Genomic DNA, 24341 nt, shown 5'->3' on the forward strand with positions numbered 1-24341 from the left:
TTCAGAATTAAAGGATCAGAAAAATGTGATCACATCATTGAAGCTCCAGAGAAAGGAACTCAAAAGTGGCATAAGAGGGAATTTACCTCAAAGTACTCTTCTAATGAGATCTATAAGCCTGCGAACAGTTTATCTATGTGGTTACATTACATTACAAATGACTAATATTGTCTCATTCTCCAACACCACCACCAGGGAGAAAGACAGAGTGAGAGAGAAGGATCTATACACACTTGTTATATAAGCACCCTCAAATCTCCTTCCAAGTAGTGGGGATTGGGTGAGAGAAAGAAAATCTAGAAAATGGAAACAGACTTTAACGTTGGTGTTAATACAACTCTGAAACCTGCCAAGTGCCACTTGTGCCTTACACTGATCTCATCTCGTTCCTCCCTCTTGCAGCACAGATGCATTTAAAGAAAAACTCTGTGGAGACTGACTTAACCCAAAGGTATGTTTCTAATGGTGAAATCAGTGGGAAAGCTATTCCGGGAGGAGTGCTTACAGAGCTTTCCCTCACAAATTGCAGCAGGTGAAGCTCTACCTTGTCAAGGTCAGAAAGGTGGCTCTGAATTCAGTAAGGAAGCTCAGTATACCATAAAAATCGGGTTCAGAAAAATAAAAGAAAAATGATGCTATTTGTCTAATTCACAGTTCAGTGCACTTTGACAGTGCTTTTGGTATGATGCAACAAAGAATTTCTTTCTGCCACTTTAGCTATCTTGTTAGAGGTACCATGAGCATACAAGGAAAATAATCGTTGACTCAACCATAAAGAGACTACACATCTCTACACTTGACTTACCATACCTATGAAGAAGCATTTCAGCCTCAAGAACTATGATTCTGATTTCAAATATACAGGAAAAGCAAAATCTTACCCAGGTAGAAATAGGTTACTTTCTCTCCCAACTCATTAAAGCTAATTTTGCAAATTTTTCAAATCCCCAATATCTCACATGAACCTTCTAATGGTTTTAATCCAATTTTGGTTATTGTGCTTTTTGTAAGACCTCACTTCGTTTCATTAACAGACCTTTCAAAAAAAAGATTTTAGTTAATTTGGAACTGCTTAGTTTTCCTCTGAAGTTGACCTTTATGTCCACAATTTCTTTAAAAGCAGGCCATTTGCAACTGAAGGTGTTGCATATGCATGAGGTTATATGCATGCATGGTGTGGATGCAATAAAAGGAATGACCAGCTCTGTCTTCTCCCCAAACTATTTTTCCTGGAGGGCAGAACCTTGCTCTCACTTTAGCACAATGCCCTGCATTTACAGCAGACAGGCTAAATACTGACTAGACCCAGGGGATGGATCTCATCCAGATGAGGCGGAAACACAAGGGCTAAGTCCTTGATGATGGCAGGAACTCAACATCAATCTTATAGTGCCAAAAAAAAAAGTAGATATAGGGAATTAAAAAATTAAGGATAAATTTTTAATTAAAAAGAAATCTGAAGATCACTCCTTAAAACTACTTTCCATGATTTAGGGGATCTATAAAGTGGCATCTTGTAATATAAAAAGAACTCGACAACATTAACCAGAGGTAAACATTATTTGGTCAGAAATATAGGAAATGTTATTTAGAGTAATACAGTTTTAACCTTTTTAATTCTTTGCCATTTAGATTTTTCCATTCCCATAACGCCTGCCTTCTCCATTAGTAGAAAGAATCTAGAGTTGACGAAACAACCAGAAGTAAGCCTGCTTCTCAAGGTCAAACTAATCAGATGTAAGAAGATATGTCTCTAGGTGGGGTAAAAGGGGTCAAATATGTGGTGACAAAAAGAAATCTAACTATGGGAGGGGGACCCACAATGCAATATATATATGCCTTACTGTTAAATTGTACACCTGAAACTTACTGGGTTTCATTAACCAATGTCAACAAAAAATAGTAATAATAAATTTTTTAAAAGAGAGATATCTCTGCAAAGGACATTAAGTTTGTCCAAAAAGGTTCAACAAAAGATTCCAGAGGTACCTGTTGAGAATTATGTCTAAAATGAAGGTGTTGTTGATGTACTCCGTTCCTGTGTGCATGATGTACAGAGCAAAGTGACCAGCTAAGACTCAATCTAATATGAAAAATGTCCTGAAATGTAGATCAACCACAGATATTAAACTGTTTCCACAATTTGCCAACTTCCATAATACTTAAGAAATTCCCTCTAAGAAACTGTTTCTAAGTTCTAACTATTGAGGGAGAAGGGGATGATAAATTAAGACACATTCACTATTTTCCATTTCTCTCTTAAGGTGTTTCCCCTCACCCCAAGAAGTTCTGCCCGATGTGAGCAGATGGTGTGGAGGACCATGAAGAAGGCTTTTCTGTATTATATACTACAAAGGGACCCCTCAAGGACAATGCTATATTTCAGCCTTCTTCCACAACCCTAACATACACATATTTTCTCATCCTCAAACATTCTAAAAGTGCCAAATATAATTTGAGCACACAGCAAATATTTAATGATTATAAACCAAATTAAATATAATTAAAATGGTGAATTTTGAGAAACCACAAACTGAGGAGTCCTTTATCGACTGGTACAACATAGGGAGTCATTCTGGCCAGCATTTACCAAAGGAAAGAATCCAAATATGTTCGCTGCTGATAAAATAGCACTCAATACACCAAAGAAGTCAGTGTGTGCACACAGTGGTGGGAAATGTTCAAAGAGAGCCAGCCTTTGCTGGAGGAAGAAGGACTAGGGGCTGGTAAACACAGAACTAGTTTCTGGTTAACAGAACTAAGGCTTCAGAGAGACTGTCTTCCCTTGAGTGGAAGAGCAGGTAATTAGAGTCTCAAGTAAACATCTGCCCCAAAAAAACTGGTCCCTGGATTTGAGAAGAATCTTAAAATAGAGAAAATTCCCAAACACTGCTATATACTTACTATGAAGTGTGACGTGAACCAGAGAATAAAAGCAGTTGCCTTAATTTTGTCTCCATATATAAAGCCATCGTACTACTCTGTAAACCCAGAACTTCCAGATGGAACTAAACATACCAAGTAGATCAGAGAAAACAGGCCCTTTCTTAAGTTATACTCAATTCAGAGCTCACTGCAGTGATAGCAGCTAATTATATAAGCAGCTTCCAATGGCCAATGTTAATAGTTGTATTAAGACCAGCAAAGAAAAGTTGATTATTTTGATGTGTGTTAAATTTTAGATTTCTGTTGAACGAATATGACAGAAAAGTTCAATAGAAAGACAGAAAATAAACCAACCTTGTTTTCCCATTTGCTAAAACTACATTTTATAACAAAAATCCAAATATAATGGGAAAATATTTATCTGTTTGGGATCTCTTCTAAACTATCTCTTTGCATATACTAATATGGTACAACAGACTATTTTAAAAGTTTTGTGCTAATATATCATCAGGCAAATTGAATAGAACTTGCAACCACTCAGTCCATACATTCTGTAGCAACTGAGCCCAGCATGCCTCAAACATTACTGTGCGTGCTAAGCACCCGACATCTGGTGAAATGAGGATTCTGGTTGACTACTCTGGAGCTGAGCCAGAAATTGTCCATCTTTATAAGCTGCTGGTCTACAGACTACACTTTGAGTGGCAAGGCCCTAAACCACACTTTCTAATGATTAATTAGGGTTAAAACATGGCAGTGCTCCTATCAGGTGCTGCTGTTGCTAGGGGTGGTACCTGCCAGAAAATATTTTGGCAGCAATGGTGCCCCTATTTCTTCGCTTCCAATTCTGTGATGAAGTCCTTCCTTAGTGTTCAGGGGACCCTGTAACCTCACTAAATCTTCCCCCTTTTCTATTAACTTAGGCATTCAGTTGCAGCAAGTACCAGGTAAAGAGCCCCAGAAAAATGATCATGATTTTGGGGTGGGGGAGCAGGTTGCTAAAGTTCCATTCAGGTCCTGCTGCTATGGCCAAGAAAAATAAACACTTCCCCACTCCTGCACTTAAGGATGTGGAACATCCTGAAGCAGAAGTTTCAAAACTGTGGGTTGCCTGCCCTTGGAACATAAACTAAAAAGGATCGGGGAGGAAGTAGTGGGCCTGCAGAGGAGGGGGTCCTTGACCCTACTTACCTAATTCCAAAGAAGCAGGTAGCAGCTGGTGAGTGCCATCTTGGCAGTCCTTTCCCACCCCTAATTTTTGATACGGTTGAACCTGAACTCATTTGCCTTGGTCAAGAACAGCAGTAACTCCAGGAAGATTATTTAAGGATCTTAAGATATTTATTAGCTCGTGGAAAAAATAATCCATTATTAGACTTGCAGACATTCACTAGTAAGCACGTATTTTAATAAATGTGTTATGTATAAAGAAAGGAGACTACTGCCTATAATATTTGCTCATCTGTTCATTTATGCACTTGTTTTTTCAATTTATACTAATGGTTACTGAGCAGTTACCACTTACTGTACTAAGTACTAAAGCTGGTGTGAACAATTCCTACTCTCATGGACCTTGCATTCTAAAGGCATTCTAACAATGCATACATAAACATCATCCGAATTCTACAGCTATAATTAATGCAACTGCAATAAATGGTATAAAGAAAAGTAGAGGCAGCTATGAAAGCATATGAGACAAGGTGCTAATCTTATTATTTATTTATTTATTTTTTTAGGCAAGGCAACCTTTGGTTGACCTCACAGATTGCAAGGACAAGGTCCTTGCAATCCCTTATTTTTCGCTTTTTACACCTATAGCACCTGGCCTTCCTAGGTGGTCTCCCATCCAAGTACTAACCAGGCCCAACCCTGCTTAGCTTCCGAGATCAGATGGGATCGGGCTTTTTCAGAGTGGCTCCGCCAAAGACAACAAGGTGCTAATCTTAGAGATTAGGGGAAGCTTCCCTAAGGAAGTGACATTCAGGATTGAACTCTGCAAAAAGGTGGCCAAAGAATATATTACATGCACTTGGAAGCATGTGTAATACGTCTGTACATGTATGAGAAAATGAAAGAAAGCCAAGGAAGCTGAATTATAATGAGCAAAGAGACAGCTGATGAGAGGTAAAACCGGAGAGATAAAAAGAAGCTCAAGACGTTGGGCTTAATTCTAAAAGCAACAGGAAGCCCCTAAAGAATTTTAAGCAAGGGAATGAAAAAAGCTGAATATGAAAGTATTATTTAGAGTATGAACTCAATTATTTCTAAAAATGTTCAGAAAAATGACTAGAACATGTAAAAATGTTAAACTGTCACAACATTTTCCTGATAGGATTATGACTACTTTCCTTACTTATACTTTTTAAACTTATCAAATTTATGTTGTCAATAAATTCTTCTTACAGTTAAAAAAAATCCTACTACCTCACACCTGTTAGAATGGCAGTTATTAACAATAGAAGTAATAACCAGTGTCATAGAGGTTGTGGAGAAAAAGGAACTCTCATACACTGCTGGTGGGAAAGTAAATTGGTATAGCCACTATGGAAAACAGTATGGAGGCTCCTCAAAAAAATCAAGACTAGAATTACCATAGGACCCAGCAGTCCCTCTTCTGGGTTGCTACCTGAAATTTTTGAAAACGTTTATTCGTAAGGATATATGTACCCCTATGATATTGCAGCATTATTCAGAGGGGCCAAGACATGGAAACAAAGAAAGCGTCCTTCGATAGGTGATTGAATAAAAGAGATGTGGTACATATATCCAATAGAATATTACTCAGCCATAAGAATAAAATGCTGCCACTTACAACATGGATAGATCTGAGAATATCATGCTAAGTGAAATAAGTCAGGAGGAAAAAGTCAAGAACCATATGATTTCACTCATATGTGGGATATAAAACTGAAAGCAACAAACAAACAAGACAAACAAAAACTCACAGAGTATGGTGGTTACCAGAGGGAAAAGGGGGTGGGGAGGAGGTAGAAAAGGGTAAAGAGGATCAAATATATGGTGACAGAGGATTTGACTTTGAGTGGTAAACACATAATTCAATATACAGATGATGTATTATAGCAGGGATCCCCAACCCCTGGGCTACAGACCAGCACCAGTCCATGGCCTGTTAGGAACCAGGCCACACAGCAGGAGGTGAGTGGCCAGCAAATGAGCCAAGCTTCATCTGTAGTTGCAGTTGCTCCCCAGCACTAGCATCCCCACCTCAGCTCAATCTCAGGTCATTAGGTATTATATTCTCATAGGATCACTGGTCCCTGGTGCCAAAAAGGTTGGGGACTGCTATATTATAGCATTGTACACCTGAAACCTATATAATTTCATTAACCAATGTCACCCCTATAAATTTAACAATCTATGTCCCCAAACACAATATGGTAGTGGCTCCCTTTCCCCTTGCCTTTACATCATTACACTCATTTACATGCAAGATGCAATCTCAATACCAGATTAAGTCTGCTATAAATCCTAGGTGATAACTCTTGTTTGCATCTCTACTACCAAAAGATAACAACTGCTGGTTCAGTACTAGGCCAATCCATAGTATCTGGCTGTTAGCTCTGCCACATTTCTAGAGGAAAATGCCATGCAGAATACAGATGTGCAGTGAAAAAGAAAGAAACCTATAAGAATCCTTGCTGGCCAATACTCTAGCTTAAGACAGTTTACAATGTACTTAGAGGGAGGAATGGAAAAACAGCAAGTTAATGTAACCATGGCAGACAATTATATTAAACGTCTGATGGCTCTTATTCTATAGTTTGTCTTAGTCTGCAAACCCTTGAGTTTGGGTCTTCAAGTTTTCATATCGTGAATTTATACATGTTCAGAATCAGATTATGTAACAATCCAATTATATCTAAGTTCAAAGATTTGAATAGATAAAAGAAAAAGCACCTTCAAAGCTGAGCATTGAGGTTTTCAACATTTCAGTAGTTGAAGTTTTCAAAAGATATGTATGGCTTTGTTACATAGCTCTCAGAGAAAAGATTCTGCTAATGAGACCAATGAAATCCAGAGAGGTCCTGAGCAGAGCCTGAGAGCACTACAGAATCCAGATGTTCAAATGATGTACCCTGACTTTAAAGCAAAGTGTTTACCTACAGTACTAAGCTCTCCAACCTGACATTTAGTTTCTTTTCTGACTACTAATTTTACCCAATTTGCTCTTTCTTATCTGGTTTTCCTTTTTGATATCTTCCCCTTCGTGTTCCCAAACCAAATCTGAGCTGTTATATATTGAAAACTCAGGATGCGATAATAAACTGAAACATCAGATATAGAATTAAACAACCCAATTAAGTTTACTAAGTACTACTATATGTTCAGATTTTGTCTTTATTAAAAAGCATGAACTGAGAAATATATAAAGTAAGACCAAAAGATATAAGAAGGTTCAGAATAAACCTAAGGTAACACATCAATTTTATTTAATAAATGGGCATTAGATTCCAGAGATAGGTCCTCCAGTATCCTTCACTAGCAGAATAATTCACTAGTTTTCAATACAGGCATACCTCATTTTATTGTGCTTTTGCTTTACTGCACTTCACAGACGTTGCCTTTTTTACAAACTGAAGGTTAAGACCCTTTGCCAACAACAATATTATGATACAACTTTATTCACTTTAGAGCAGTGGACTAGAACTAGAACTACAATATTTCTGAGATATGCCTATATCCCACACATCACATTCAATTTAAACTTACCTGTATGATATATAATGCAAGTTGAGGACTTCCAAACTGTCCATTCCAATTGCTCATAAAAAGTGTTGCTCAAGCATTTTTAAGTTTTTAGGAGCCAAGAAAAGCAGTGGTTGTTAAGGCTATATGGTAAGAGCTTTGGAGGTAGAGAAGTGAATGCAAGTGGGCAATATATGTCATTGGTAAACACAGGGGATTTGTCAATTTTTGTTTTGGTGTCAAAAATTTAAACATATGCCACTGTTTTTGATATAGAATGAAACAATTAATTTAAGGGGGGAAACTGAGGGATTGGACTGGGAGTGTATTAACAAAGTTGGGTACTAGTTTCAGTTCTATCACCTAATATTTATGTGATCTAAAGCTGGTTACTGAATTTCTCTTGACCTCAACTGCTTCCTCTTGAATAATCCCTTACAGCAGTGATACTCAACTGGGAGAGATACTGCCACACAGGACATTTGGGAAGGCCTGGAGTCATTTTTGGTTGTCACAACTAGGGGTGCCGCTACTAACATTTGGAGGCCAGGAATGCTGCTAAACACCCTAAAATGCACAGGACACACCTCATGACAAAGGATCGTATCACTTGCTAAGATCAGCACTAAGACAAGGGTTTACCACTACCCCTGTCTCCTGGTATTGAGAAATTAGATAGATGGCTTATAGGGTAGTTTCTTCTTCCAGAGAAGTCCAACATCAACAGCCTTTAAATGACGAAAAAATTTTTTAAGTCTCTTATGTCTTAGCTAAATGTGTAACAAGACAGGCTCCAAAATTTTATTCTCCAATGGGTGCCTCTAACTTTTGAACAGTAATTAATCTAGACTTTCAAGGTTCCAACAAACACTTTGAAATGAATATGAATATAATCTGAGAGAGAAACAGAGCTAGGAGACCAGAATTTAACATCTATAATGCTTGAATATCCAACATTTGGTTGAATATCCAACATTTGGTTTCTTGCAGCATTTTCTGAAAAATAATACTAAACTTTCAGGTGGAAACACCCAATAGAACACGGAGGCCTGTTTATTCAGAAGGCACTTTCCTTTTCTGAACTCATCTATTCTGAATAGCTATTTATCTACTAAGATGTTTATTTTTCATGTAAACTTACTGATTTATATTGGCAGTGCCTTTACTTAAAGATATGCTGGAGTTTCCACTGAAACTTTTTATTATTCAATCTTTGCTAGTTCAGGCATAAAAACTTCCCCCAGGCATTAAGAGGTCTAATCTTTTCTACAAATATCATTGAACCACTTTTTAAAACCAAGAATGTCAAAGAGAAATTTTTTATTTACTCTTGAAATTTAAAACTAGGTTTTTGTTTTTTTTAGAAAAATTATGGACACCAATCTGTACTTTAAATAAAATATTTTTCCTACACAGAAAAAATGAATTTAAAAACTTGCCATTTCATCAAAATAAACCATCAGGGAAACTTTAATGAGAAAGTTCCTCTAAATTAGGATTATAACCTAAAGTTTTGAAGACTCATAAGACTAATAAAACTCTAGAACCCAAAGGGAATAAAGCAAAGAATGGTAATATTTTATGTTTACATAGCATTTTATAATTTATAGTACTACTTTCCTACACGATCTCATTTGATCTATGTAACAATCCTGTAAAATGGGTATGATAATCTCTTCTCATAGATTAAGAGAACAGGGCTCAGATATATTAGGAGACAATTATCATCCCAAAACTTGAAAACATCAGCAATCGAAATGGAAACCAGGTCTTCTGATTCAAAATTATTGTAAAATAAAGATTAAGAAACATACAAATTACACCATGGTTTCTCATCTGTCAAGACTATAATACCTTTGAACAAAAATACTTGTCAGCCTCCATCTGATATAGCAAGTGAGTGAATTCCTTGCCCTTTTCCCAAACCCACAACAACCTACTTATGGTGCACTGTTCTCTCATCAATGAATATTTGTATACCTATTACATTCCAAACATTAAGCTAGGCATAAGACAAGGTCTCTACCCTCAAGTCACAAACTATTTTGCCATTAATATTTTAATAATAAGAAAGCATATTGCCAGTAATGATTTATATTAGTAGGTCAATATAACATCAAAGAATATGAGTCAAAGAAGAATATGATGGGGTGAATATTAAGTTTTGGAGCACCTGAAGCTGATATAATTTTGAAGCCTCATTAAAAAAAAATCATGAACACAAAATCAAGTATAAAGTGAGAACAGAAACCACAAAAAAATTATAAAAGTAATTTAAATTTAAAAAGCTAGTAACAAATATCACAAGAGAAATAACAATATTTTCGTTAACTTCTTAATAATCTATAATCTTTCCTACATGTTTTAAGATTTTTGACCACATCATTGTATGTCAATGATTTTGTAATATTGTCTATGGAAAATAACAGATTAAGACTTTCTTTTGGCATGGTAAATGAAAAAATTTAACAATATTAATAGTTAAGAATAGTTTCTTTTCACTTCATAATTCCACTATTCATTATTGGTAAATCATAGGAAAATAAAATATTCATTATTGGTACATCACGCAAAGTGTTAAAGATTGTTGTTAAATTTGGGCAAACGTCTATCTAAAATTTCTTTCATATTTAAGGTGCAAGATTTCAAGGCATTTCAAATTTTCTTGTAGAGTGACTAATCTTAAATTTTGATACCAAAAAAAACCCCCCAAAACTTCATTACCCGCTTTTTCAACTACGTCTCTCATTGTAGTGGAATTATAAGGGCTTAAAAACAGCATTCACAGTAGGTCCTACAACATCATGTCTCAATCCTAGTAAGTCAAATGGCATGGTCGAATATTCCCAGAAGCTATTCCTACATCGACATGGCTAAGCAAAAACAACTATACATAGCAATGACTGTGGACCACATAAACAATCCCACTTAACCAGAACTAAATGTGTTCCCAACTCAACTCCTCTAGGCTGAGAAAAATGCCAGTGGCCATTATAATGCTTTTCAACATAAGAAGTCAGACAGAGGGGAAGGAAGGATGGATAAAGAATAGTTATAACTGCATGTAGCTAAGGCATTTAATAATTTTGGCAAATTTGTGGACACATTGATGGAATGAATCCAGGCCCTAGAAAAGTGAGGAGTCCAAAAACCTAAACTTGATAAGCTTCACTTTAAATTTGCCTCTGAATAAGGATCTAATGAATTGTCTAAAGTAGTTAACAGTAGTCGCAGCAACAAGTTAGTAACAGTAAATCTCTAACACTTATTGATGAAAAATAAAACCTAACACTAAGAGCTTATTATTATGCCAAGCCCTCTGCTACATATTTTACATAAATTATGTAATTAATTTTTTATAAATATTAGTTTCAACTATACGGTACATTGGTTAGACATCTATATAGTTAGTAAAATGATCCCAATTGCTCCCTCCCTCCCCTGACGCTCCACCTAGCCAATGTATTAATGCTAACTGCATTCCCTACGCATGCTGACCATCCCCATGACCATCCATCAGCTACTCATTTGTACTTCTTTAACCCTTCATCCCATTCTCCCAGCCCCCCAAACCCTCCTCCTCTCTGTCCATCACCAAATTGTCCACTATATTTGTGAGACTGTTTTCAATTAGTTTGTTCTTTTTATTCCTTAAATTCTGCATATAAGTGAAATCATATAGTGTTTATCTTTCTCTGTCTGACTTAAATACCTTCTAGGTCCATCAAAGCAATATCTTTTTTCATCCCCTTCCTTTTCATATGTAGGGGGTCTTGTGTTCTTATCCTTTCAGCTACTCTATCTTTTGGTTGGAGCACCAATTCTTTTCCATTTAAGGTATTTATTGATAGGAATGTAGTTGTTATTATTCTTTATTCCTGTTTTTGATACTTTTTTTCTTCTTAAAGAAGTCCCTCCAACATTTCCTGTAATACTGGCTTAGTGGTGATAAATTCCTTTAGCTTATTTTTGTCTGGGAAGCTCTTTATCTGTCCTTCAACTCTAAATGATAGCTTTGATAGATAAATTATTCTTGGTTGTAGATCCTGGGTCTTCATCCTGTTGAATATTTTTTGCCAAGGCCTTCTGTCCTGCATAGTTTCTTTTGAGAAATCAGCTGCCAGTCTAATGGGTGTTCCCTTATAAGTAATTGTTTCTTTTTCTCTTGTTGCTTTTAATATTCTTTCTTTATATTTAAACTTTGGCATTTTAAGTATGATGTGTCTTGATGTGGGCTTCTTTGGATCCTTGTTTTTTGGAATTCTCTGAGCTTCCTGGGGTTGTATGTCCATTTTCTTCACCAGGTTAGGGAAGTTTTCCATCATTATTTCTTCAAACAGCTATTCAACATCTTGATTTTCTTCTGTTACACTGATCAGACGAATATTTGGAGCCTTAATAGTGTCCCATATCCTCCTTAAATTATTTTTATAGTCTTGGCATCCTTTTCTTGCCATTCTGATTGAGTGTCCTGATTGGCTTTCCTGTCTTCTAGGTAAGGCATTGGAACCTCTTCTTTATTCATTTTGTTTATTCTGTTGTTTATTCCATCTAATATACTTCTCATCTCAGACAGTGTTCTCCATTTCAGACTGGTTCCTTTTTATAATTTCCATTTCCATTTTTATCTCTTTGTTGGAGTTCTCTACACGTCCCAAAAGTTCATTGAGCATCTTTATAACCAGTATTTTGAACTCTGCATCTGTTAGATTACTTGACTCCAGTATATCTGGATCTCTGTTCTGTTCTGTCATATGGTTTCTGCTTCGTCTTCCTATTTTGGTTGCCTTTCTGTGTCTGTTTCTATGTACTAAGTACAGCTCCTGAGTCTCCCGGTCTTATTAGTGTGGATTTGTGAACTGGGTGTCCAGTGGCACAGTCCTGAGAGGAGTTCGGCTGCAGGCCAAATTTTGCCCAAGCCTCTACCCCTCCTCCAAGGCCATCTGTTAAGATTCAGCAAGCAATCCACAGATGCTGTGCTTATAGTTGCCTTAAAAGGCCACACCAGAAACCAAGGCCAGCTGTCTCCACCACTGTGAGTCTCAGCAAGGAGCACCTGACTGTGGCTTGGGTGAGGCCCGAGTTAGGGGAGGCGGGGTTTCAGGGAATCCTCTGGGAAGAGCAACCTCTGTTATCCAGGTTGATGATGTCACAGCTATGGCGGTGCTGTGTCTGGTGCACTGGTAAAGGGGACAACTCAACAGGGAACAGTGGATACCGCCAGCACTTCTGTACCAAGTGAGTCTCATCTCGGCCCTCACTCCGACAATGTCTCCCTGTAAGTCCCTGGTGCCACCGCGCACAGCCGAACAGGCACTGATGCTCAAAGCGAGCAGGTCCGTCACTGCAAAAATCCACTTGCAGTGGCGGCCCCTTTAAGGGGCATCTGCCGTTGCTGCTGCCGCAGCCTCCATCTCACTCAGCTGCTCTAGACTGGGCAGCCCAGTATCCTCGCCCCGTCCTACCTTCTGCCGTTGCAAGGTGCTTTCTTGGATTTCTTCCTAGTTGTATGACTTGTTCTTCTACATCCCAGGCAATTTTTCCTTGCTGCTGCTCCTTGTTTCCGTCACAACTTTGATTTGGTCGTCAGAGGGATGAACGGAGCCTCTATCATCTAATTTTTTTCTCCTAATTAATTTTAATTTTAATGTATTAGTGTTATTTTGTTACCATTTATTTACTTGTATAAAAACTTTATATAGTCCTTGGTTTACAAAACACCTACAAAGTTATATGTTATTACTACTCTATAGTTAAGGAAATTGACTCGGAGAAGTCACATAACAGAGCTGAGGTTCAAACCTCAGTGTAGCTAATGTTCCTCCAGATAAACAGGGATTCAGAAGAGGAAGAGTTCACGCCAGGCTAGAGATTTTAAAAAGGCTTAACAGAGCATTAAGTACATTAAGTACATTAAGCTGGATATTACGGAATGAGTAGAAATAAATAAGAAGAGGATGGACGATGATAATTAAAAAGAAATGGCTATAAACAAGATTCATTCAGAAGATGGTGATGAAACAATTCTACAGAGCCAAAAGCCTTACTCTAAATCTTGTGATTCTCCAATAAAAAGTGAATTAATTAAAGTTTTATGATCAATTTTCTCCTTATGGTTATAATCTTGTAAACAAAAAGGAAAATGCAACATTTCTTTAGAATCCAACTCCCCTATGATAGATGTGGATGCATCAAGTGCCTCATCTATGTAATCTGCCAACCCAAATCCAATGAGCTCTCTCCTGAAGCAGTTTCCACTGGAAACTAAGGCTTTACAACCAAGCACATCACATCACATCATTATTCCATTATATTCCGCTAAATTTTCTTCCTCAAGGTTTCATTAAAAGTAGCTTTAAAAAAATGTGAGCTAAAAGGTGCTGCTCACACATAAGAATAGAAACAACCAATTTTTACAGATTTTATTTACACGTAGAAAGTGTACTTGACAAGAGCACAGAAAGTAAAATCTGAGAGCTGGAAAGAACAAATCACAAAAATATACTACTCCTCAAAAAGGTTACTGACTCTGAACTCACTCTAGGTTGTTGTAATTTGCAAACAGCATGTGGGATATTAGCTACAGGGTACCAGCAGGAGAAAATATTTGTTCTGGCTTCTATGAAGTCCAAATCCCTCATCCAATGTTAGAAAACATCCTTTTAGGCCTCTTTTCTCAGTACTATTGTCTAAGTTAAAGAAAAGGAGAGAGCACAAGGGAAAAAAGAGACCTGCTATAAATGGACACTGGAGGTAGAAGGAAGAATTCCTGCATAATTTCATTTTAGCATTTCATTGTTTTTCATGTGGCTTAACTCTGCAACCCCCTGGAGCTGTACTAACATGAAGAAACACTGAAAATTTAGAGATTTAAGCCTCTCTAAAACTGCATGCATACTTTGTTTTCCATTTAAATCAAAGTCTTCACTCTCTGACCCACCTACAAAGCAATTTAAATTGGAAATGTGTAGAGAATATGACCAGATGTTTGACACTATCAGTCGTCTAACAGAAAAGTCAGGATTATTAATAACAAAATTATTAATAACAGAATTAATGAAAAGAATAAGAGAATAACAAAATAATAGTTTTGCGTACTGCTCCTGAACTCTACATGTAGTTAGCACCTATTGCAGCAGACATTCATTCTAAGGATGTTTTCTCGGGACACAAGGATCCTGGGATCCAGAGCAGCCTTCTCTATCTGAGATGCATAAATGATCTCTTTGGGGTTTGTGAACCTCCCAAAATAGTATATAAAATGTTTCATATATGTACATAAAAGTACTTTTTGGAGGAAAGGGTCAAGAGCTTTCAACATTTCCTGTAAGGAGTTCATAACTTAAGTTACTTCACTGATGTACCCTCAAGGTATGAAACCATGCCTGGTAAATTAAAGATATTTAACTATTTGTTCATACTGAATCATTGCTCTAAAGATCCACAGGTAGGGTTCTAAATCCATTTTTTATTGCCAATGGACTTAAAAGCTAGACGAAATAAGGTCAGAGTGAAAACTTCGTATCTGATACTAAGAAACCAGACCAAATTAAGAATACAAACCCAACCAAATAGTTATCCATTTTTAATTCATAGTAAACAAACACAGGAACTCTTAAACAGCAGATCTAGTAAGATTATAGCAGACTAAAAAAAGATGAACTTTCCCAACTCTTAGAGTAGAAGAGTTTCAAGCCAAGTTTATGTGGCTCTGAAACACTTCTAAACATTTAGAAGAGGAAGAAATTTCTGTGAACCAGGTTTTCAAAACCTTCAAATGCACTTCTAATTAACAAATAAACTAATTCAAATAATCAGTTAAAAATTCTCTTATATGTCCATAAAATCAATTCTATGGATCTGAAACTCATACAGCTAAAGTGAGTTTACAAACAAGGGGAAAGAAATTTGGATGTTTTGACATTAGCGTGAGAGAGGTGGTATTTAAATTACTTTCAAGTGTTTTGGATTAAAACCAATATGCCTTCCCCACGGTCCAAAAATGAATAACATGCAAAGCCGGGAAATGAATCCGGAATGCCTAACACCCACAATGCCGTGCCCTTTCTTCAGCCAGAAAAGTAACTGAAAGGCTACAAACAATGGAGCATTCCTAAAATGCAGTGGGCGGTTCCTTCTCACTGTACAGGGACTGAGCCTTTCAGAGAACCAGCATTTCATCCTGTCGGAATGTGAGTCCCAGATGCAGATTTCACCTGGAAAGCTCAAGACTACCTTTATATTTTACCTCTGAATGTCTTCACCTATATCTGTTATTAGCAGAGTAAGCAGCTGCTGTTTCAGATGCCTATCTACTGTGGAACAGCTATAATACCCTAACTTTCAAGTGTTTTGGATTAAACACTTGAAAGTTAGGGTATTATAGCTGTATCTTGAATGACAGATGGTTGCTTCTCAGATAAACGGATCCAAGGACAGATATCATAGATGTACAACTGGGTACATCTCTAAAATTATATAGTCCTATCCTTAAAGTAGTGGTGCTTAACAAGAATTTCACTACCCCTCCCCCCAAGCATAGCAGGACCTCTATAGGGGTATATGTGCTCTGAAAAAACATAGCCAATATTTTATTTTTACTTTATATTTAAAAAGTGAAAACAAAAGAATTACCTTCATAAAATGAACATTTTAAAAAAAGGTATGTGACTCATGTTAATCAAAAGGGAGGATGAGTTAAGTAAAGCTGAGTAGTGTATTAGATACTCTTGAAAGGCTGTTGTGCTCCAGCAATGAGACTCTTCCTATGCCATAGTTTTTAATGCATCTCTGGGCTCACAGGAAGTGGGTAATCTTCAAAAGAACAAACGAAACGGCTGTGGGCTGAAACCAGAAAGTAATAAGATGGGTGAGATGTGACCCTGAGTGGGGAGACTGTACCCTTGGGCCAGCAGGAAGTCAGAGAAGCTAAACCTGAGATTGTCAAATAATGTTAGGGACCCAGAAAGAGGGAAAGCCATCCCAGGTGGCTGCCACCCAGTAGAAGCATACTCTGACAAAAGCATCCTTCGGTCAGGACCAGATTTGCACAGATTGAGATCAACCAAATATCAGTTTACGAGTAAAGGAGAAAAAAATAACACCATGAATAACAGTCATTAACAAACAACAAACAGATTTAGATTTGATTCCCAAGAATTCAGATATCTAAAGATTCAGATACACACTATAAAATAATTGTGCATGAAATGTTTAAAAAATAAGGGAGTAAAATAATGAGCAAGCAAAAGAAACCAGATAATTTTTAAAAAGTAAAATTTTAGAAATGAACAATACAATTGGTTAAAAAAAAACTATGCATTGGTTAAATGACAGATTAGATACAGGGGGAAAAAGAAATACTATAAAGCGAAGCTTAGTAAATAACCCAGAACAGCACAAAAAGGGAAGAATATGAAATTATGACAGAAAGGTTAACAGTCTTGGAAGATAGAATGATTCAATAGCTCTTAGCAGAGTCCCGAAAGAAAAGAATTAAGAAAATAGAGGCTAGGCAGCTTTTAAACTGATAATACCTGAGAATTCTAAGGAAAGACATAAACTGACAGATAAATAATCTACAACATGTGCACAAGTAGAATCATTAAAAAGAAATCCTGGACACACTGTGAGAACATTTCAGAATGCCAAAGACAAAAAAAAAAAAAAAAAAGATCTTTAAAGTAACTGGAGAGAACACAGGCAACCTAGGAAAGATTGATGAAATGGCTGAGTTCCCGGACTTAACAATGGGAATGATGGAAACCAGAAAGCATCAGTGTTAGATAGCCCAGGCTCTAAGACAAAATAACTGTCAATCTAAAATTATGTAATTAGTAAATCTATATTTCAAGAACAAGATTAAAACAAATATACTTTCAGATATAAATAAAAATGAATTCAACATCATGAGACCTTCCCTAAAGAAAGTGACCTTGAACTACTCTAGTAGCTCCCTAACTGAACTTTCCCCTCCAGTCTTCTTGAATTATCAGATTAATACTTCTAAAATCATTTTGGTCAGATCTCTTCCCTGCATCAAACTGCCAAATGAATTCCAGAATTTACATAATAAGGTCCAAATTTCTTAGTCAGGCATTGAAAGCTTATTGCAATGGACAATTTGGCTCCTCAATTTCCTAGTTGTGACCTTGAGCTAGGTAATTAACATATCTGAACTTCAGATTCATCAACTGAAAAATGAAACCTATAAAAACTGCTGAGATCAGTGAAAAAAGCCCAGGTAAAGCTATCACCACAGTCAGTGCCTGACACATAGCTCGTTTTCAATAAAAACGAACTGTTATCATTATAATCGCTCATCAGTCGCAAAATATAACCTATGTATTCCCAACTCCATGCCTTTGCTCCTTTTATTTCCTGGACTTTATTGGCTCTCAACACTTTCATTCTCCCACATCTACACTTAGCATAAATCAAAATTATTGCTAAAAGTCCACTCTTCCTTGCGATTCTCTAGCAGGCCAGCCCAGAGCAAGTGCTCTCACTTCTAAAGACATAAAATATTTACCCAAAATGCTACTCTGTTAGTTGACGATCTAAATTGTATATTCTTTCTCTTATGGGGATGCTCTTGTCTTAAAGTTTCCTGTTTCTTGCTCGTGGAAAGCTTTACTGCCCTGAAAAGCTTGACTGCCCTGAAAAGTTTTACTGCCGTGAAAATGGAGATTGCCAAATGAATTGAGATTAGCTGATAAAGTTTCAGCACCCTGACTGACATACTATAAAGGAAAATCAGCCAAAAAAAAAAAAAAAAAAAGGAGGAGGAGGCAGCTGTTTAGGAGTTTAGGATTTGCTGCATTCTTTGTTTTATAATTCTCTAGACAGCTGCACTTCATTCTAAAGACATTAAATATTTTCTTTAGAGAAAGATATCCAACAAGGAAGTCTGTGACAGGCAGGAAGAAGGATAAGGGTGCATCAGCTGACAGTCCACTTCAGGAAACATCTTTCAGAGTCTACTTTCCAAGGAAGTCAATTTTATCTGGTATTCTCACCCAAGACAAAGAGAATAGGCCCTCTAGGAGTTGCCCAGCTGGCACAAAGCAGGTGTTCAATAAATGTTGGCTGACTCTGAATAAACAAACCAAAGCCACTACTCTGATTATTTTGTTTGTTCAAAAACAAAGGGTGGCGGGGAGGCAGGTACTCTCATCAGCTCTTTGAGGTTTCCAGTTAATCATTAGCTGAGAATGCCACAGCTGGCTTCCCCACCCAAAAGCCAATGACAGCAAATCTCTCAAATGAACCACTAAGAATGCATGATCAAACAACTAAACTTCTGGGTCAGCCCCTCCTTCACCTTTTGTGGCTGACAATTATGAAGCTAGAAAATGGCGCAATCCACACGCTATCACATTAAACTACACAAACTAAGTTTTTCCATTTAAAAAGAAAATCCTTCCTAGTGTCAAATTTAAAATTCCATTATTTATCTATTGGAGGCCAAAACAAAATGCAATTTTTCCCATTAAAAACAATCTCATTAAAGAAAACTTGGAAAAAAGAATCAGCCAGAAACACAGAGAAAAGTAGAAAACAATCAGCCATAAAATATACCACTCAAAAACAGCACCTATCAACATTTGGGTTCATTTTTTTCCCAGGTTTTTGTCTCCCCTAAGCACTGACGTTTTGTGTAATTGTAACCATTTGACATATACTAATCATACCTGCAGCTTATGTCACTTAAACTATATCATGAGCATTTCCCCAAGTTTTTCTTCTTCTTAACCTTGTATAACTACATAGATTAGATGGTAGAAACAAGATTTTAAAGAAATACTTGCCATTCTCTTTCTTCCACTATAGTAAAAACTCAGTATTTCCCAAAACTCCTAAGGCCACTGGAACTAAGATAATATACATAAAAAATGCCTAGACGCATAGGCAGTTTTTAAGAAATGTTAATTGACTTTAAAGTAACAACAAGAATATTTACCATAATAATCTCTGGAATGATACAAATATCATTAAGAAGATAAAATGCATTTTCACCCAACAACTAAAGCCCAACATAATCCAGCATACACTCGTTCTGGCTCTCCAAGGGTTTGGGATGTTTTATTCATTTTGTACCCCTAGCATGAAGAATAGTGCTTGGCACATTATAGATATTTCATAAATATCTGTTGCACTGAACTGAACTATAGATTAAGAGCAATGCTGATTTAGAGAGAGGAAGGATCACTGTGAGCTGAGGTTAAATTAGGCAAAGCAGACAGCATGGATATGACAGAATTTGTCGAAAGAAAGTTGACCCACAGAAGCTTTGGGATACTATGAAATGAAAACATGACATAAGGAAAAATGTTTGCATAGTCCTAATTTATTAAAAAGTTTGATGTTTCTACAACACCAGCATTGAAATCTCTGCTATACATATTAACCACTCGTGGGAAGTATATAACACATAAGAGATACTACTTAAAATCAAAGAAACACACTAACACAAAATACTACAGCATTCCTTTACATCAGAAACAAATGCTAATTCTCAGGGAGCTTTCTCTATGTCATGGCAAGTAGCAGAGGCAGTAAATTAAGGCTTTAGATCTCAATATAGCGTTCCATAGTGGATACTGTCTTTGCTAAACTAAGTGTAAAAGAATGTGCTTACCAAAACTTACTTTCCGGATCTCTTTATACTCCAGTGAAGCTATTTGCATATACTGTTAGCATTCAGAGGGTAGATACAGAAGATTTGAAATCTGCATTCAGCCTTAACAGCATCACATTCACACTACCTTAAAAAAGAGAATCCAATTTCATGACTAGGGTATTATTATTCAGCAGACTCCATACATCTTAACTTCGTTCACACACATATTTTCCTTTCTTTTACCCCACTTGTGCTTTGAAAAAATTCAAAGAATGTATGGAGAAAAAATTTGCTAATACATCTCTAACAGCTGCTAGTTGGATATATTAAATCCATAGCTTCTTCAATTACATTATGTGGCCATCTCAAAAATACAAGTAATACAAAAATATAAAAATAATACAAATCTGGTTTCCCTCAAAAGAACTCAGTTAAGCCTACCCTACTGGGCTGCCTTAAAAGTTTAGGGGTTAAGTGTACGATTATTTTGTCTGGATGTAATTCTGTAATTTCTTATGATTAAGTATCTCAAATACCTATCCATTCTGTCTCCCTCGCTTGAAGCACTTAAGAACAAATGCCTATCAACAAGTCATCTGGGAATGAACAGCTGATTTGAAGTACTGTATGTTTCGGGGCAGGTGTTCCTTGTTTTGCTGAAAATACACAAACAGTCTGATCATGATTTTATCTGTCAGATAACTTAAAAGAAAACACAAAATAGGTCATTTTAAAAAACGTTTCAAGAGTCCAAACAAATGCAAAAGAAAACTGAGAATTTTTCTTTTTTCAAAAATGTCCCCGCTTCAGTACACTGTCTTATCCCAAGAATACAAACCGTACTGTTTTAGTTCTAATGAAGCACTTCTCTCTAGGACATCAAAAGATTTGGAAGCCCAACAGTAATAACTACATAATCATTCAAAAAAGACATGTGGCATAACATTTACAAAGCTGAATTGCACCTGTCACCAACTTAACAAAAGAATATGTTATATACAAACCGCACAGCTTTCAACATTTGATAACTCAATTAAACTAATCTGTAATAAGGACACCACTGTCAAATGGAATAATAAAGTAACACAAACTTGGATTAACACAAATGGTTGAAGATTCCAAATTAAATCACCCTGAGCAATTTACTGAATCTCTGTGTACTTCTGTTTCTTCATCCAGAAAATGGGGAAAATAATAGTAACAACCTCTTAGAGTGCTTATTTGTATCGAATGAATATATGTCAAATTCTTACAAAAGGGCCTGGTAAAGGGTAATTAATAAAGAATGTTTGTATTATACTGGAAACCAAAATTTTTAAAATGAGAATACTGAAAAGCAATATCGATTTTAAAAAGTAATCATAAAAATAAAAAAGACACAGCTATCATGATCTGTGGAAGAATAGTTTTCAAGCTGTTACAGTATATTTACAGCATAAACTAATGGAAAAAGAGCCTTCCTACTAAAAAGATAGCTACATCATTCAAGGTGGATTAATAAATCCTACTACCTTGATTCTTTGTCATTGGTCCTATTTTGCAAAGTTTGATTCTTCTTCCTATTCTCTGCAGGTAAATCTCAGCTCTTAATATCAAGAAAGACACCAAATGAGCCCCTCCAGAATACAAAATAAAAGGTCAAGGTTATGTGAAATCCCAAGCATCATCTAGATTTATTAACAAAGCATCAAGTTGAAACCCATTCCTGAGCTGAACTGCCAAATGTTTCTGCAATAAAAACTGCAAACTTTCATGTGAAAAGCCTTTTATCAACAATAGGGAGTTGTTCCAGTCTCTGAATAGGACAGTGTCACTGTGACCAACAAAACTGGGAGCTGGACATTCCTGACACCCTTGTCCGCTGCCTGGCCTTTGACCACTTATATCACTCAACCACATGTTTTTGGAAATTCCTCTCAGGCAAAGTATATGGACAACATCTATAGCCTGAAACTTATCCTTCATCATAGAGCACTGTTTCCACAGTTTTTTTCCCAGACCTTCACTTTTTACTACAACCATTAGGAACCCGTGAATGAGCATCAAACACAGGAGTGCTTTGTTTTTCTTGTCCTTCCAGCCTCACTCACAATCACTTTGTGTTTTAATTTGTATATCCTGGAAGACATCATGGGATGACAACAGCAAATAAGCCAAACAATAAAATGACCTAAAACTAAAAAAAAGACCTGGTTTCGTTACCTGCAGATGACCAACAGGGAAGGAAAAGTGTAGCATAGTGTTTTAGGTCTACATGGGTTTGAGTTTTCACTACTTATCTGGAATGCAGTCTTGGAAAAAGAGATTTGACTTAGGTCTTAGTTTTCTTATCTAAAAATGGCTTAAAATCCACTTCACAAAGTTGTTGTAAGGATTTAAATAAGATTATTATTTCAAAGTGCCCCATATACAATATGTGCTCACTAAACAGAAGCTTTTTCAGTCCTTCTGTCCAAATGTCGCGGTACACACGAATCTAATGAGAATTCCAGACAGTGGAAAAGACAAATCAAAACTCTCAAGTTTATCAGTGTATCCTTATCAAAAAGGCCCAGATGCTATTTCAGGGTAAGAGTCTGCGGGGTCGCCTAAGCTGGACTGGAAACCAAAAAAAAAAGCATTTGATTGATATCTGTGCCATTATTTCCACGAAAGGAAATTTAAGTTTGCCCAGTTCAGTCTCTTTGTTTGCAGCAAGGGACAAATAAACAGCAGAACCCCAAAGGATTTTGACCAAGAAGCCAGACAGGCCTCAGAACTGTGCCGCGCCGGTCCTTTCGGAAGGCCACTCACAGTCCACTTCGGGGCACTGTGCTTGCTCCACAGTGTCTTCAAGCAAGTTGCCCATGCCGAAGCTGCCACTGTCTTTCCAGAAGGTGGTGCCTTCTGCCTGGGTCGAGCCAACCCCCGCAGCGAACTGCCCAGGCCTCTCACGGGCCCTTGCACCCGGCGCCTAACTAGTTGGGACCCTGCCGGGAGGCCAGGATCCGACTCATCTCCCCGGGACGCCGGAGTCTGCCGTTTCTCTCACTCCTCCCACTGAGCCCGCGGAGCCGCCGGGGCCGGAACCGCTATTCCCGCCTATATGGACTCCAGCAGCTTTGGCCCACTCTGCTCCCATCACCCCCACACCCTACTCTCCGAAAGGTAGAAACTCGCAGACTCACCCCGGAAAAGCAACAGCAGGAAGAAGTCTGGCAGCCGGTCGCAGAGCCGGAGTCCCGGCAGCCGCCTCAGCGCCATGTCGAGGGGAGCTGGGGGACCGCGGGCGCAAGGCGCAGCCAAGATTCCCCGCGCGCATGCGTCCAGCCTGCCGGGACACTGCTACCCGCCTCTAGTTACCATAGCGACAACCTGGCCCGCGAGAGCCGTCGCCATGGTGACAAAGGAAGCTGCAGGCAGGTTACTATGGATGCAGGGATGCCCTGGACCTGGGCCCATGGGATCTCTTTCAATTTATTCGGTGGGAGGAGGTAAAGAAGCGCGTTAAAGAGTGCGGTGGGGTAAATTTCCACAGCTAGAAAATGAATACGTCACTACAGATTACAGAAGGAACAACCAATTAAAATTTTAAAAAATGAAGTGTTTCTTGTTTTACAAATAAGGGTGCAGCCCAGTTATCTTGGAAGTATTGTTGCTTGAGCCTCTTTTGAGGCCCTGATTCCAAATGTGACAGAAGAAAAAGCAATGAAATTTCTATAAAACATAACAAACACATATATTATGCAGTACATAAAAGTGATATATTTCTTTTAAAAAGTTATTTCTGTGGTAGAGCAAAAGCATGATAGTATATCCAATAGCTTATACTGCAAAAACTCAAGGTAATTATTTTGCTCTGGTTTCTGAATATTGGGAAATGGTAAGGCTATGGAAGAAAAATGGAGCAGCATCTTATGAGGACGAGCAGACAAAATGAAGAGAAGAATAAAATGTACTAGAAATTGGACCTAAGGATGCAGGTAGTTTTGACTGTCATTTAATACTGTGGAAAATTTTTGAAATGGCTTATATTATATATAATATAGGAAGTGTATCTCTAATACTACAGGAAATAAGAGTAAAAACAGAATTTTGAGTATAGTTATTAGTAAAATATGCCAATTTCCAACAACTAATTTTTTTC

General features: G+C 37.3%; 1 protein-coding gene and 1 pseudogene across 2 annotated transcripts in view; both read right to left on the reverse strand.

Moving 5' to 3' along the window:
• JAM3 (junctional adhesion molecule 3) overlaps window positions 1–23522 on the reverse strand; it is a 61196-nt gene extending 37674 nt beyond the window's left edge. Inside the window, exon 1 of one of the 2 annotated variants that reach the window (XM_016156506.2) lies at window positions 23383–23522. In XM_016156506.2, the coding sequence (XP_016011992.1) occupies window positions 23383–23458 (76 nt within the window). In that variant the 5' untranslated portion in view covers window positions 23459–23522. Of the gene's footprint in view, window positions 1–20233; window positions 21507–23382 lie in introns of those variants that run through there. The other variant, XM_016156505.2, reaches the window with a different exon arrangement.
• Window positions 4696–4814, reverse strand: LOC118603224 (annotated as a pseudogene).
• Window positions 23523–24341: the final 819 nt, after the last annotated feature.

The sequence above is a fragment of the Rousettus aegyptiacus genome, unplaced genomic scaffold (genome assembly GCF_014176215.1).
Source record: "Rousettus aegyptiacus isolate mRouAeg1 unplaced genomic scaffold, mRouAeg1.p scaffold_m13_p_5, whole genome shotgun sequence".
In the NCBI taxonomy this organism is placed as follows: Eukaryota; Metazoa; Chordata; class Mammalia; order Chiroptera; family Pteropodidae; genus Rousettus; species Rousettus aegyptiacus.